The following is a 17244-nucleotide window of genomic DNA, read 5'->3' as shown; positions in this document are numbered from 1 at the left end:
AGCATGAATCAAGTTTGACCAGCTAGTGAATTAGACAGTGTCTCAAATGATAACCAGTGTTTTAGTCATTCGAATGGAGTCAAGTTTAATTCTTAAGGATCAAACTCCCTCAAATCCCCCTAAGGATGGAATAAAAGTGACTCCAAACGTCATAAAGAAACAATATAGAATAGAACTCTTCACATTGCATAAGCACCAAATGAATGTTACAGATGTTGCGCCAGATTATCGCAGGCACAGTACACACAGTTTGGAACAGTGGAACTTCTAGTACCATGCTATATAAATCATTCAGATTTTCAACTAACTTTCCCAAGTAACTTAGTAAAACAGCAAAAAACTGGGAAGAAAAGCTGGAAGCAGTTGAGAACCAAGAAATAAACCTTTAGTATTTTTCCCTTGCCCTGCTGAAAGAGCAGTTATTACATTGTTGACTATAGTCGCCAGAATTTTATTCACAAGGAAATTTCAAAAAATATGTACTTAAAAAGCAAATGACTTTGTCATTCACATTCACACCCTTTGCATTCATTTACACATATATCAACAGTGAGCTATGTATTTTACAGAGAAGAGAAGAGCCAAAAATTGAAAAGACAGGAAGCTGATGAAAGAAACCAAGACAAAAAGGCCATAGCAGCAGACATTTGATATCTACCACATAGTCTTGCAGGGCAAAGGGATCCACCAGCTTCAAGCAGAAGATCCGCGACACTCGCTGTAGAGCATGCTGCAGCCAGCGAGAGATACGCTAAAACCTGCATAGTAGATAAGGAAAACGAAAAGAAAAACCTCAAAACTATTAGTTCAGTATTGTAACCTTATTAATGCCTCTTCAAGTCTTAGCCATAAGTTGCAGATAACTACATACCATGTCTCCCAGAAAGATTATCATTACAATCCTTTGCTGAATTTGTAGGTCTTTTATGAAGACGGAGTAAGCATCTACTACTAACAATGTTACGCTCCATGGAATTACCAAACCCATGACTGTCACCAAATAGCTGCAGAATAGCATAACTTATTATCAGTTAGAATTTATAAACTGCAAGGCATGCCAATTGTAACGACAAGCATGCTGCATAAACCTAAATCCTTTTCCTCCTCTTGGTTTTAGACCTTGAACATGCTAAGCGGCTAAGCTCCACACAAACACTCATCACAATCAAATCATGTATCAAACAAAAAATGTGAAAGAAATTGGGAACTCCAGCTTTGTATTAAGAACCCCAATCAATCAATTGTTCATGCTCATTAAGAAACTAGAAATGATCTGTTCTCAGCATTCTTACATCCTACACAAATCCAAAAATGCTGTAGACTCTGGACCTATTAGATGCGCAATTTAGTTATAGGGAATTTCAATTAATTTCCCATCACCATTCAGCAATAAATTCATTTGTAAACTTTCTATCCCAAAATCAGAGAGGTATGTAAGACTTTGAACAATTTGCAAACCAATTTCAGGGCCAGCAAGCTTGCAGTGACTTGCCTATAATTTGAGAAGTGTAAATTACTGCCTCATTTCTTATGAAGAATAGATCTGCGACATAGCAGGATTGAATTGACATGTAACCCCACATAAAAACCAATTTTGAGATCGAAAGTTGAGAGTAGGTGTGCATTCAGATGACATTGCAAAATAGTGTTTGTTATCAAAGCAACACATTGAAGACTAAAGAGTGAATCAGAAAAAGAAATAGTTGGGAACAGTGAATACCAGAAAGCAGTGTACGAGTAGAAATCGACGCCAAAGCACATGAATAGAAGGGAGGCGGAGGAGAAGACGGTCTGCCCCAAGCGGAGGGCGAAGCTGGCGCTGCTGCCAAACGCCCCTGCCACTTCCTCCATCATTCGCACCACTTATCTTCTTCTCTGCATACCCATACAAGTAAGTGGAACCTGGGATTGTGATTTGTGAAATTCAACCATATTAATTAATTAATTTATATAGGAAACACGGCATAAGAAGAGCATAATATTATACAGTGATACATGCCACACGCCACAATTAGTGAGTGAGTGCATTCATTAATTATTTAATTAATGTTAGTTTTGATTGGTTTAGATTTTACGGTGAGTTGCAAAAGAGAGTGACAGACAAAAGTGGAATCAAGGAATAGAATTGGTAAAGAGGTCTTTGGTTAATAATGGTTTCGATCGTGCGGTTGTCTTGTACGTAGAAAATGTTCTGTCGGCGGGATACCAGGTTGTTGGATTCGGATTCGGATACCGATACGGATAAGTGTGATAGGGAAGTAGTGACTATTCAATCCTCTTGTAATTTGTGAATAAATGCTCAGCATCCCAAACAATTATGTAAACATCATAATACACTCATCTTTCAATAAAATACTAGTGCAGGGACTGCATCAAAAGAAATTCATGTAAATAAATATGTAGTGACAAAAATGAAAAAATACCATATAATATTTATTTCATGAATAACTTTTTAAAAAAATTTTTGAAAATCAGTAATTTTTAGTATTTTTGACTATTTGACTAATATAATCATTAAATTATCTTTAATAAATAAATTTTATTAATCTATGTATAAAATTCTAAAAAAATATAGGTGCATATAAATATAAGTATAAATTATATATTTTTTATGTATAACATTTTTATAAATATAGATGCAATATATTACTAATAAAATATTTATTAAAAATAATAATATTTATTGGTCATATAGCATTATTCAAATCTTAATAAACAATTAAAATGCTTAATGTAGCAATATATATTGTTTATGTTATTTGCTAAATTAACAACTATGAAACACAAAATGTAACTTATGTTCATATTTAATGACTAATAATAAAATTCGCTCTTAGAATATGCAGTAAAAAGTAATAGGAACAAACTTGTAAAAAAAAATTGAATTTTTGTTCGCTTTCATATACTGCTCAATAGTGAATACGAAGACATAGACTAAACAACAACAAAAAAAACAAGAATGTTAAAAGGAAAAAATACAATTCCATTATGGCAACTCTTTGTTTTAATATTATTATTTACTAAAGTATACTATAATTACGTAGTAATTTTTTGTCAGAATAATTACACGGCACTTGTACATTTTATCGTCATAAGGAAGAGTCGAACATTAGACGGTAGGACCAGAAACAAAAGGCCAATCTCCAAAGCAAGCATCACCCGAATTTGTCATACATGTAGTGGAAGATAATAAAATTGAGTTGGGTCTTGGCCCAGTTACCTAGTCCATAGGCAAAGACCCCAAAGGAAAAAGTGTTTGGTTGAACACTTGAACAGCTTGTATATTTTGTTAAACCAACGAGGCCTAATCCAAAAAGAAGAAACACTCCCCATACTATCATTTACAATGAAAGACACAAATCCTATCGGGAAGGAGTCAATAAAATGGAATCCATTATGGCTTTTGGGGATTTCCTTGGGTAACCAGTAAGCGCAAGTCCCTTATTTGAGGGTGCTGGAATTTGAAGGTGGCAACACTATCCGAATTTGCGGGTATTTATTTGACTATTCCTATTTGTTCGAAGCGGATTTTTTAGTGATGGAGTTTTTGGACAAGGCGAGGTGGAGTCGGATTTAGATAATATCTAATCCAGTATATATCATGTATATATAAATATATATACTTTTTGTACCATACTAATATCCTCGGCCAAACGAAGTAACAACTGAAAATAAGTCAAACTCTTCAAACAAAACTCCATACCGAGAATTCCGCACCATTCAAGCACCTAAACTAATCCTTAATAACAACCCCACAAAGACCGAGCACTACTCGAACGTTTACTCAATAAATATTTCCTAGCACACTATCTATTTCAACAAACGAGCAAACCTCGTCAGGGTATGAAAAAGAAACACACACATTAAAATATTCTCAATCAAACAAAGCAACAGCAACCTCGCCTCTATGATACTTTCTTTTATTTTTTTTCTCACGTTTATTATACGCATTACTGACTTGAGCGTCTCTTTTGCAGGTTCCTAAAGTTCATGACCTAAAATTTAAATCTATGATGTTCCTCAATAGCGACTCCAATCCCATTTTTCGCCGATCTTTTCCAACTTTTTTAGATGGAGCTGCCCTATTATGATTTTCTAATTTGCCTGCAGGTTCCATAACCAGTTTTGATGAGTTCGCCAAATTGTTTATTAATCATTTTGCAGCATCCAAAATCTATGTGCGAGACTCAGACTATATTAGCACGATCAAGCAAGGACAGCACGAGAACTTGAAAGACTATATGACACGCTTCACAATAGCAGCCATGGAAATTCCCGACCTCAATCCAGAAGTGCAATTGCACGCCATCAAGAGCGGTCTTCGACCTAAAAAATTTCAGGAAGCTATCGCTGTGGCAAAACCGAAGACATTGGAGGAATCTCAGGATAAAGCGACCGAACAGATCGAAATAGAAGAGCTACGCGAAATTCGGAGGAATGAGAGACCATCATTCAGAAAGGAAGAAGACAAGTCTTATAACAAGGATTCCAAGAAACCCTTTAAGCTAACTCCGAAGTTTGATTCATACACCAGGTTCAATACCAAAAGGGAAGACATCATTAAAGAAATATTACACAACAAGCTAATAAAGCCACCGAGCAGAGCCGGTTCATACCAAGACCAGAGGTACGTCGACAAGTCAAAACACTGCGCCTTCCACCAAAAGTTCGGCCACACAACTGACGAATGCGTGATCGTCAAAGACCTACTAGAAAGGTTGGCCAGACAGGGACACCTAGACAAATACATAAGTGGCAGGATAAGACCAGTTACGCAGAACACAAGCGACCGGCAACAAGAGCAAACTCCAAATACCTCAGACAAAACCAGATTTCAACCTCCACTGACAAGAGGAGTTATCAATTGCATCTCTGAGGGATTCGTGAGTGGTGGACAGACAAGCTCGGCGCGAAAGCGTAGTTACCGAGCAATGCTAATGGTCCAACAGACAGACGAGACCACCATTCGCAAACCACATACATCCCAGATATCTTTTGAACAGTCCGACTACCAAGCAAGAGCCACCAACCTAGATGATCATGTAGTCATTTCCATCCAGGCGAGAGATCTCCTGGTGAAGAAAGTTCTACTTGACCCCAGCAGCAGCGCGGACGTCTTCTTTTACTCTACTTTCAGGAAAATGAAACTTAGTGAGCACACAATACTACCATCCTTGGGGGAGCTAGTCAGATTCTCAGGGGAACGAATATCTATCCTCAGCAGCATATGGCTAAAAATAACCATGGGCGACCACCCCTTGAGTGAAACAAAGGACGTGCAGTTCCTAGTTGTCGACTACACTAGCCCTTACAATATCATCATTGGTAGACCTTTTTTAAATTCCTTCGGTACTATTGTATCCACTATCCATCTATGTGTCAAGTTTCAGGTACAAGACGACCAGATAGCCATTATACATTCTTACCAGATCGAAGCTCGACAATGCTACAATGAAAGCTTGAAAATAAGATCAGAAACCAACCAGAAGGACGAGCTAGAGAAGGAACCTATGATGTGGCAAATATCTCGAACACTGCCGATCTTGATCCAAGAGGAGATCTCCACGACAGGCCTGCACCAACAGATGACCTTGAAAAGGTAACAATAGATGACAATAACACTTACATAAGTCGTTCTCTTTTTTCAGAAACTAAATAACGAATCATCAACTTGCTTCGAAACAATGCCGACCTCTTCGCGTGGACGGCAGCAGACATGCCCGGGATAGACCCGAGTCTTATATGCCACAGATTACAAATCGACCCTAAAGTTCGACCTGTATCACAAAAGAAACGAAACATGGGAGACGAGAAAAGAGCAGCATGTCTGGAAGAGACCCAAAAACTCCTACAAGCAGGATTCATAAAGAAATTACGATTTATAACATGGCTCTCTAACGTGGTTATGGTAAGGAAAGCCTCAAGTAAGTGACGAATGTGTGTAGACTTTACTAACCTGAACAAAGCATGTCCTAAAGACGCCTATTCACTCCCATGTATAGATAAACTGGTCGATAATGCATCAGGATACGATATCTTAAGTTTTCTAGATGCATACTCTGGATATAAGCAGATTCTAATGCTTCCAGAAGATGAGGATAAAACAACTTTTATCACCAAACCTGGAAACTATTGTTATAAGGTTATGCCTTTTGGACTTAAGAATGCAGGTGCTACTTATCAACGACTGATGGACAAGGTCTTCAGTAAGCAAATGGAAAGAACCTTGAGGTCTATGTTGACGACTACGGTGGCTTTCAATGCAGTGGCTATAAATACCTATACATTAACCTACCAATCTACACATGACATGATACTTTTTGTAATTAGTAATTTTAAATTTTCCTTGACTAGTATTAAAATTTAATTAACGACAGTAACTTTAAAATTTAGATTTTTATTGCAGGATAAAATGGTTATTTCAATTAAAAATAAAAGATATAAATAATTATTTATTAATATGAGGACCATTTCTTCAATTCTTGGCATTGGTGGCGACTCCATTTCCAGTGAGAGAGGGAACGATTTTCCGGTAATAGACTATTTTTTATTGTCAAAGAATATAATGGATGGTCTAATTTGTTCTTTTATTTATAGATCATAAACATACCATTATTTATCAATAGATCTGTAATTAAAACATGCTTCAATTTCTTATTTTGTATGGTTGGAAATTTCAACATCTGATGTCTGTTTGTCCATAGTCACCATAGTCACCAAAACTTGTGGGCATCGTAGACTGCACCAATAATTGGTAAAATAATTAACAATAATATATTATATTTAAATTTTTCTTTTAATTTATGATATGTATATAATGATGATTATATAAATTTTAAAATTTAATTTATTTATTAAATTTTTATAATTATACAGGTAGAATAGATACTTGCATAGGCGGATTAAGATTTAACTTTTTAATACTCGCATATAAAAGTGAGACGATTTCTATACAAGTTATTGTAAGGTGGGTAGGAACGGGTTGGGCAAAAACCCACCCCTACCCATCCCATTGGCAAATTGAGACTCACTTCCATCATCACTTCAAAAGAGTCTACTTCCACCATCGCTCTCCTCATTCCTAGCTCCCAAGCCATTTTCAATCAATAAAAAACTACCCCGAGTTCCGCCTGTATTGCTGGACAGTTCCCCAGCCTTGCCATGAAACCTCATATCCATTTCCCTTCATGAGTTCTCAGCAATCCTCCACTACCCGAATCATTGAGTCTCCCCGAAAGCACCATCAGTATTTAATTTCAACCACCCTTGTGCTGGAGGGTGCCAAACTCCTCGATCCCTATTAGGGGGGATATCATTTCTAGACGCTTTCCTCTTCCCTTGATTTCTCCATTTCCACATCGCCCAGCAAGTCACAAAAAATTCATCAATCCAAGAATGTACAGATGATACTCCTAAATTATTTTCCATATTCATTCTTATCCAATTTGCCATATCGATTCCAAAGAAAATAGCTGTTGCATTCAGTTGGATGAGTTGCATCCAAGTCCTCGCGGCTTGGGGGCAGTCTCAGAAGGCATGAAGAAGGATCTCAGCCTGGTTTGGGCAGTAGTGGCAGTTTGGATTTGTCCCCATCATGCAAGCTCTTCTTCCTGCTGTTAAGATCCTCCCATGGGCTAGTCTCCACATGAGCATTTTTATTCTTTACATCCCTTTTCATTTCCATATGGTTTTCCATATTGGGAGTTGTTCTTTCTCACTGCTTCGAGTTAACAATTTATAAACCGAGGCTATGGTGACTTCACCTTTCGAGCTATGATTCCATCTTATAGTATCTTCAGTTTGTTTCGTTAGGTGTCCTTTTGCCTTCAGGCTGCAACATTCAACTAGCAGCTAAACTTAATGACCAAAAAAATACAGCAGCTAAACTTCTTGTTCTATATGGATATGCACAACCAGAAGCCTCAAAAAGTAATAAGATTCATTCAGCCAGAGCTCCCATGCAAACATGTGCCTCCATCCACTAAGCATTTATTTCTAATCAATCAATAGTGATCGGTGCTTAACAATATACATAATGGATATAAAATACGTTATGGGAAAGTCTAGGATTCAACAACTTTTGTGTTTTGTGGCCAGCACTTAACTATCAACCATCAAAAGAAAAGTGAGTAATCTCTGACCATTAGACGTAATCTCACACCATTAAAAATACTATTAATGGCCAATTAATGGTTACAAAACACAAAAGTTGCGGACCCCTAGCACTCCTCATAAATTATAAATAAAGACAACTCTAACCCCAGTGATATAAAGTTCAATTTAATAATTAAATAAATAAAATTAAAATACATAAAATTAAATTAAATATTCTAATACTTACAAATATAAACTAATAACTACTAAATAATAATTGAACTCTTCGTATATGACATACAAACATGATAAAGCTATCATTGCTTAGTTTTGCTTGTGTAACTAAAGAAAGATATGTTTGGAACAGCAAATCACAATTGCCCGAGAATGATTTTAGGAGAAAAAGCAAGAAAACAATGAATAAGCTGTTTTGTGCCAGTGTAAAATCAAAAGTTATTTCTAGTGAAAATACCAAAAACACAAATGAGGAATGACAGGCAGCAGCACCATCTGTCTCCAAAAAGATTTTTTAAAAACAAAGTGGAATAAGAGAAAGGGAGTAGTAGCTCAAAAGTGCTTGAAACACAATCACTGAGAATTCTCTCAACAAATATCAATTTCATCATCATGGCTACTTTATCATCTTTCTCTACCAAACTAGTACGTAAAATCAAAATGAGGCATTCAGAATGAGTAGGAGGATTGTTTTCATCATATGAATGATCATATGAAAATGTTCATAAATATCCTCATCATGCCCAAAAGTTCCAGCATCAACTAAAATTCCTCTGCATAACAATCCACATTCAATCAACAACACAGAAAATTATAAAAATAAAGATGGTGGAAATGGAAGGAATATGGAAGAGTGGAGTTCCTCTCAGACAAATGCCTCGATTTGTCGTCAGTATTGTTAAGAATGGAAAGATCGGACTCGTCATCATTGATTCATCATCATAGAGAAACACCACTTCCCGTTCCTTCCTCAAAATCAATTCCAAAACAAACAATAATCATCATATCAGAAAGAGAAAACAAACAACTACACAGACATTATAATTTCCTGATCAAATCGCAAATAAACAAATTTAAGCTCGCAGTCACAGAAGCTATGACCAAGGTTACAATGCCGAATAGGCAAATATGCCTCCACTTTATAGCTGACTACTGACCAGGTTTCGACGAGAGGCTTTAGGGTTTATGCTAAGCGCACCGTTTTGTAGATTATAGGCCACTTTTTGGGCCAAATAATTTCGGTGGGCTCATGGCCCAGAAGGAAATTAGTTTTTGGTGCAGCTAAAGTTACCTTCGTGTGTACACCAAAAACACAGAAAAAGTTACCCTCGTGTGACCATGAACAAAACCTAGTTATCATATAAGAGTATCGACTCTCAGAAATTCTCTCAATAGGAGAGCTTCTCTTCTCTCATTAGGAGAGACTTCTGTGAGCTTTTAGGTTCTTCTCTAACAGGGAGCCTTTTTTCTCTCAACACACACAGTCATATCCTCACAAATATAGTATTAAACTTGAGTCTTCTACAACGCTGAGAAACCTGAAATAAACAGCCATTTTACTCAGAAAGTCACAATATGAACAACATTGAAAGAAAAGTCATCAAGTTCAACAAACCTGGAGAGCTAGGGTACAAGAGAGATTGCTAAAATGTAGTAGGGAATGTAATAAATGAGAAAGAGATAAATTTCAAAACATACAAGAATGCGCTACTGGAAATGTGGAGAAACCCATAAGAAGTGGCAGTTACTGATATTGGATCAAAAAAGTTGTTATTCAGCTTCAAGGACAGGAAGAGAGGGCTGCAGATTATGCAGAACGGCCCTTGGAATGTCAAAGGAAACATGGTCAACCTCAGATTATGGAGGGAGGGGGAATCGGTGTTTGAAGTGGATCATGACTTCATGGAATTTTGGATCCAAGTGCATGGTATCCCATATGACCTCATGGAAAAGGAGACATGTATTGTTATCAGAGAGATGCTGGGGGATTTTGGCTGAGGCAGAAGATCCAAAAGTCGATGGCATTCTTAGGAGATCATATCTGAGGATAAGGGTTAGCATCAACATAACCAAGGCTCTGCCAACAGGATTCTGGCTCGACAGAGAGGAAATGCCACCACTGTGGGTCTTCTTCAAGTATGAAAGGCTACCAGACAGCTATTGTTTCAATTTTGGTATATTAGGACACAAGAAGAAATCGTGCAAAAACCCAACAGCAATGGCTTGCTGGGACCCATCCAAGAAGAAGTGCTCACCAGGATTGGGAGTAACCCAATTTAGACTAAGTCCAACCATGAGAGGAGGAACTTCAAAACAACAGGGAGGGAAGGAGGAAAAGGAGGAACATGCGCGTCAGCAAATGGGCCTTAGACGGGAGAGTGGTGATGAACAAAGCTCTGAGGAGAGTAGAATAAGGGCTGAGCAGACACCACAGTAGAAAATCAAGAAAAAAAGCGGATGGAAAAACCAAACAAGGAGAGAGGAAAAAATGGCAGACTCAGGAGAACAGGTAGAGGGAGTATCAAAAATTCTCGAATTTCAGGATGATAGGGATATGCTATTTGACCTAGAAGCAGCGTTTAAATTTAAAAATCTTATTATGGATATAAGAGAAAGAAAGAATGAATGGGCCAGCAACACAAAGGCCCAGAAGGGATAGAAGGGGAAAGAGGCCCAGAAGTCAAGTGGAAATGGACTAAGGAAGGATTTTGGGCCCATCCTAGACTTAAATCCTTTGCAAGCAGAGAATATTAAAGGGAATAGGCTGAATAAAAACCCAAGAGAAGAAATGGAGGTGAACAGCTACAAAGTTGAAGACTGGAAGTTGGGCCAGGAGAATAAAAGAGAAAAAAAAAACCATAGGCCAGGAATTAAAAAGGTTCATGTTAGGAAGGAAGAAAGATGAGCAGGTTAGTAAAGGTAGAATAGAGAGTATGAATCACCAGGAAGTGGGGAGAATAGGAATGCAAGATGATGAACTGAGCAAGCCATCTAAGGAGGCAAAGAACAGAAAGCTAGATTTGGTTAATCAACATGTTAATCAGGATGAAAATGTCTACTTTGTGGAATTAGCAGGTGATGAAGATGAAGACAAAGCAGCTGAAGAACAAGCTGAGTGGAAAGCACAGTTAGCCAAGAAATTGGAATTGAAGTTGAGTCTAAAAAGGAAAAGAGAGAACTGGCAGGTGCCAATGCTCACATACAAGGACAGGAAGGAGGAACAAGAGGACAAGGAGCTCAAGAAAATGAAGAATGACAATACAACTGTGGATACAGGGGAGTTTGAGTTAGCGATGCATGTGTCTAGGTAGATTTGGGGAACACATATGGCTGAGGAGGCGGGTCTTAACATGCCCTAACCTCAGCCATGAGTATTATAAGTTGGAATTATTGGGGAATAGCAGCTGTCCCGACAATTTCTGAGTTATATGAGATATGTAAAAAAGTAAAGCCGCTAATAGTTTTTTTAATGGAAACTAGGGCTAGAAAGAAAAAAAATGGATAGGGTTAGAAGAAAGCTTAAGTTTGTTATGGAAATCTAATACTAATATTAATGTTTATGAGTGGTGTGATAATTACATTAAATCTAATATTAACATTAACAATGATTTGAATTGGCAGGGTATTTTCGTGTATGGGAATCCAGTTTTTCAAAAACGAAGGAGACTATGGCAGGAGCTTACGGTAAGCAACATGAGTAAGGAAGTATCTCAAGCTTATTTGGGGGATTTCAATGATATTTTAAATCAAGATGAGAAGGTAGGCATTCATCCACAACCTAGAATTTATTTAGAAACGTTTAGAAGGTTTGTAGATGATAATAGTTTAATAGATATTGATCTTAAAGGCAGTAAGTACACATGGTTTAGTAATCCAAGAAATAATGCTATCACTAGGGAAAGACTAGATAGAGTGTTAGTGAATTGGAAGTGATTGCAAATATGTCAGAATGTCAACTTAAGAGCCTCTCCGGCCGTTACTTCGGATCATTGTGCTTTAATTCTGGATACACAGCGGCGAGTTTGGATAAAAAAAGATTTCAGGTTCGAGGCCTATTGGGCAGAACATGAGGAGTGTAAAGAGGTCATCCAAAGGAGCTGGAAATGGGAAGATGGTAGTAGAAAATGTTGGAATCAATTCACAAAAAAAAAAGAACAGATGCATTAGGGAGATAATGGAATGGAGCAGTAGGAAGTTCAAAAGAGCAGATAAAGAGATAGAAAGGAAGAAAATAAAACTACATCAAATTCAAGAGGCAGGTATGACAGAAGAGAAGCAAAGAAGGGAGAGAGAATTAAAGAAGCAAATATCAGAGCTATGGAAACAAGAAGAGAAATATTGGGGGTAAAGATCAAGGCTAAAATGGTTAAAGTGGGGCGATAAAAATACAGCTTTCTTTCATGCGACAACTATTCAGAGAAGAATTAGGAATAGAATTGACAAATTGAGAGATGAGACAAGACAGTGGATTATAGGGGAAGCAAATATCATGAGATTGGTAGAAAGACATTTCACTAAGCTGTTTACGTCGGAAGGAAATAGGAACCTGGAGGAGTGTGTAACAGAAATTCCTAAGAGAATCACAAGAGAGATGAATGAGGAGTTAATGGCGAACATCACTGATGAGGAAATAAAGGAAGCGGTGTTTAGCATGGGAGGCTTAAAAGCTCCAGGCCTAGATGGACTAAATGGATTATTTTTTTCAACAACACTGGGATATTTTGAGTAAAGAAGTGTGTGGAGTAGTCAAACAGATTTTTAGGGAAGGCAGCGTACCGGAGGACTTGGGAGAAACAACTGTTGTGTTGATTCCTAAAACGAGTCAACCGAAAAGCCTGAATCAACTTAGACCCATAAGCTGTTGCAACTTCGTGTACAAGATAGTGACGAGGGTCTTGGTGGGGAGGTTAAGGAGAGTTTTAGATGCTATTATATCTCCAGTCCAAAGTGCCTTTGAGACTTATACAGGACAATATAGTGATTGTGCAGGAAGCTTTTCATAAGTTAAACAAAAAAAAAAATCATGAAAGCAATGACATAGCCATCAAATTGGATATGAACAAGGCATATGACAGGCTGGAATGGAATTTTCTACAAAGGGTAATGGAAGAGTTTGGTTTTAGCAAAGATTGGGTCAGATTGATGATGAGTTGTGTGAAGAGTGCGAGTTATAGATTCAAAATAAATGGCAAGCTATCAACCAAGATCATTCCACAGAGAGGTCTCAGACAGGGAGATCCCCTATCACCCTATTTATTTATTTTGGCTGCTGAGAGTTTTACTATTCTCATGGATAAGGCGAGGAAGGAAAATCTTATATCTGGAATTAGGCTTGCTCCAACAGCACCGGTCATTACTCACCTACTTTTTGCTGATGATTGTATTATTTTTGCAGGGGCACAAGAAGAGGAGATTTATCAACTTATCCAAATTATAAATAAATATACAGAGGCATCAGGACAGAGAATTAACACTGACAAGTCCGGGTTGATATTTGGAAGGCAGGTATCAATACAAAGGAGGGTAAACATTGAGGAGATCACTGGAATGGCATCATGGGATGATCCGGAAAGATATCTAGGGCTACCAGCAAGATAGGGAAGATCCAAGAATAAGGCATTGGAGTGGATACAGGAGAAGATGCTGGACAAGATGCAAGGATGGAAAGAGAAGCTATTAAATCAAGCCGGAAAGGAGGTTTTGATAAAAGCAGTAATACAGGCGATTCCTGTCTATGCTATGAATATCATTAAATTTTCCAAATCCTTTTGTAAGAGAATTGAAACAGCAATAGCCAGATTCTGGTGGACAAGCAATGGTAAGAAAAGAAGCATTCACTGGAAGAGTTGGGTAAAAATGACAAGAAGCAAAATAAATGGAGGTTTGGGATTTAAGGATTTAGAATGCCAGAACATAGCACACCTAGCTAAACAAGCTTGGAGGTTGTTAAAAGAGGAGGATGCTATATGGGTTCGGACTCTAAAGGCCATTTATTACCCGAATTGCAACCTATGGGAGGCGGGAGTAGGTAGGAAAGGAAGTTGGAGTATAGGGAATGAAGCGGAGGTAGATATTTGGGAAGACAATTGGACGGTAGGGATAGGAAAATTGGGAAGAGGCGGAGCAGGAGGTATTAGAAAAGTGAGTGAGCTGATTAGAGAAGGGGAGGGTTGGGATAGGAACAAGATTAAAGAAATATTTCATGGAAGCGTAGCTGAACTAATAACTAAGACTCCTATTAGCCTGATCAACAAGAAGGATCACCTTGTTTGGCAGCACAGAAAGGATGGATGACAAACCCCAATTTGACGGTTTGTTTTGTATTGATTTTTGGGGATTTTATCACCTTTTACCCATATTTATTCAAGAAATAGCATGGTTTTGTATATTCTCCTTTAATTGTGCTTGAATGTGAAAACATGCTTTTTAGGACTCAAAATAGCTAAATTTAATTCACCTTGATTCTATTAGATGCCTTGATATGTTTGTTAAGTAATTTAAGGTTTAGGAGGCAAAGATTGGATCAAGGGAATGAAGAAAGAAAGCATGAAAAGTTGGAGAACTCATGAAGAAATGGAAGAACCGGAAAGCTGTCAAGCCGACCTCTTCGCACTTAATCGGCCATAACTTGAGCTACAGAGGTCCAAATGATGCGGTTCCAGTTGGGTTGGAAAGCTAACATCCGGGGCTTCGAAACGATATAAGATTTGCTATGGTTGAACCGCTCATGATGACCCGTACGCGCATAGTACGCGCACGCGCCGTTGCTGCCACCTGGTTCACTTAAAGCAAAACGTGGCCAGCGAATTCTGAAGCCTTGTGGGCCCAATCCAACTCATTTCTGATGCTATTTAAGTCAAGGATTGAAGGGGGAATGAGGAGACTTTTCATACTTTAGGTGTTAGTTACCAATTAGTTTAGTTTAGCTTTGTAATTAGTTTCTAGAGAGAGAAGCTCTCACTTCTCTCTAGAATTAGGATTAGGTTTAGTTCTTAGATCTAGATTTTAATTCATCTTCTTCTACTTCTATCTTCTCAATTCCTTGTTGTTACATTCATTCTTCTTCCATCCTTTTGTTGTAATTTCCTTTATGTTGTTCTTGCATTTTGTTGTAGATCTACTTTTGTTCCTTCTATTTTCTTTCAATTCAATTAGAGGTAATTCATAATAATTGTGTTCCTTTTGATTGTTGTTGTTAATTCATTGCCATAATTGTTGTTAGATTCTATTTTTGTTATCAATTTACTTTGCTTTTCTTTTATGCCTTCCAAGTGTTTGATGAAATGCTTGGTTGGATTTTAGAGTAGAGTTTTATGTTCTTGGCTTGGAAAGGTAACTTAGGAACTCTTGAGTTACTAATGTCCAAGTAATTGATGATTGGGATTCATTGACTCTAGTTCTCACTAATTGAATTAGTGGAGAGTTAGGACTTATGAACTAGGATTGATATAGCTCATTTGACTTTCCTTTACTACTAGTTAGAGGATGATTTAATGAGATTAATCCTTGCCAATTCTCATATTGTGGTTAGTGATTAGGATAGAGATCTTTGACCACCAACCCTTGCCAAGACCTTTTTAGCCATTAGTTTACTTTCTTACCATTTATCTTTCATGCTTCATATCAAAACCCCAAATATAACTCACAACCGATAACAAGACACTCCATTACAATTCCTAGGGAGAACGACCCGAGGTTTGAATACTTCGGTTTATAAATTTTAGGGGTTTGTTTTAGTGACAAACAACTTTTTGTATGAAAGGATTAGTGATTGGTTTAGAAACTATACTTGCAACGAGATTTCATTTGTGAAATTCTAAACCGTCAAAAATCCAATCGTCAAAATGGCGCCGTTGCCGGGGAATTGCAATGGTGTTATGTTATTGGTTATTGTACATATGTGAATAGTGTGAATATCTTCCTTTTTTTGCTTTATTTGCTAGTTGTAGAATTTTATTTCTCTTATTTTCCATTATCTTTTGATTTTTGTTTTCTCTTTCCATTATGAATTCTCATTTTGGCTATGAGTGTGATTACAACTATGTTGTAGGTGATGAGGGCTATAATGGAGATGTGTATCAAGGATGGGACAATCAAAGGTGGGAAGAGCCATATGCTTATGATCAATCATCATGGCAACAACCCCCACCAATGCACTATGAGGAAGAGCCATTCTTTGATGCATATCAATCAAATGGCTATGGTGGATCTCCTTGTGATTTCCAAGAACCACCACTATATGCCTATGAGTCATATCCTCAACATGACCCTCAACCACACTCACAAGCCTATTTTCAACAAACACCTCCATATGACCATGATCCTTACCCACCATACCAACCTCCTTTTGAACCATATGAGCCATACATGGAACCACAATTCCAAGATTACTACTCCCAAGAACCACTTCAATACACACCACCACCTCACCAAGAAGAACCACCTTCCTATAATGAACCCTTTCTCCAAGACAATGAACTTTCTTATCCACTCCAACCTCTAATGGATGGAACCCTTGGTGTTCTTCTTCAAGGACATGAGGATATGACAAAGGATGTGCAACAATTCATGACCGCCTTGGATGCGGTGGTAAACCGGTTAGCATCCCAACTTTTGGACACTCAAGGAACTCACATGGCTCAAGAAGAGCATAGCATGAAGGAGAGATTGGAAACTCCGGTGGAAAAGGAGGAAGGCTACTTTGTGTTAGAACAATTGGAGGAACCTATGACCATTGAAGAAGAGGAAGAAGTGGTTGAAGACTTAGGAGATGCGGAACTTCCATGGGAAGCTAAAATCAAAGAAAATCCCTCCAAGAAGAGTAAATTTGATGTTGAGGAGGAATGTGCACAACCTCCAAGGCATATTCTATATGAAGACTTGGAGAGAATGAAGCAAGAATTGAGTTCCCTTGGTGATGAAGATCATGCATCCAACCATCTTGGGGGTGAATCCTTTGAATTTGAAGAACCTTCTCCCAATGAGATAGAAAGCAATGTGGAGGTAGATTTCTCTCAACCTCCCATTTATGATTTGAGTGATGAGGAAGAGTTAGATGAAATTGATGAACAAAGGATTGGAAGTGAAGAAGCTTATGAAGAGGTGGAGATTAATAAGGAAGAACACAAGGGAGTA

At 37.7% G+C, this 17244-nt stretch overlaps 2 protein-coding genes and 2 non-coding genes across 4 annotated transcripts; 1 reads left to right on the top strand and 3 right to left on the bottom strand.

The window, feature by feature from the left end:
- Nucleotides 1-368: 368 nt before the first annotated feature.
- On the bottom strand, nucleotides 369-2313 carry LOC107642819 (CASP-like protein ARALYDRAFT_485429). Its single transcript, XM_016346296.3, has 3 exons — nucleotides 1721-2313; nucleotides 872-1004; nucleotides 369-758 (listed from the first exon to the last, which is right to left on the bottom strand). Exons 1-3 carry the CDS (start codon nucleotides 1852-1854, stop codon nucleotides 564-566), a joined length of 462 nt encoding a protein of 153 aa, XP_016201782.1. The 5' UTR covers nucleotides 1855-2313; the 3' UTR covers nucleotides 369-563.
- A 1033-nt stretch (nucleotides 2314-3346) lies between these two features.
- On the top strand, nucleotides 3347-6885 carry LOC107640090 (uncharacterized). Its single transcript, XM_088486745.1, has 5 exons — nucleotides 3347-3419; nucleotides 4111-5390; nucleotides 5459-5599; nucleotides 6074-6322; nucleotides 6877-6885. The coding sequence occupies exons 1-5, from the start codon at nucleotides 3347-3349 to the stop codon at nucleotides 6883-6885; spliced, it is 1752 nt and encodes a 583-aa protein (XP_088342871.1).
- Nucleotides 6886-8778: 1893 nt separating this feature from the next.
- Nucleotides 8779-8855, bottom strand: LOC148563339 (small nucleolar RNA Z105). Its single transcript, XR_015885378.1, has one exon. It is a non-coding gene; the product is annotated as a small nucleolar RNA Z105 (small nucleolar RNA).
- A 114-nt stretch (nucleotides 8856-8969) lies between these two features.
- On the bottom strand, nucleotides 8970-9057 carry LOC148563338 (small nucleolar RNA SNOR75). Its single transcript, XR_015885276.1, has one exon. It is a non-coding gene; the product is annotated as a small nucleolar RNA SNOR75 (small nucleolar RNA).
- Nucleotides 9058-17244: the final 8187 nt, after the last annotated feature.

This window comes from Arachis ipaensis, chromosome B5, assembly GCF_059453495.1.
Source record: "Arachis ipaensis isolate K30076 ecotype BB chromosome B5, ASM5945349v1, whole genome shotgun sequence".
In the NCBI taxonomy this organism is placed as follows: Eukaryota; Viridiplantae; Streptophyta; class Magnoliopsida; order Fabales; family Fabaceae; genus Arachis; species Arachis ipaensis.
This window is presented reverse-complemented; position numbering and strand designations above follow the sequence as displayed.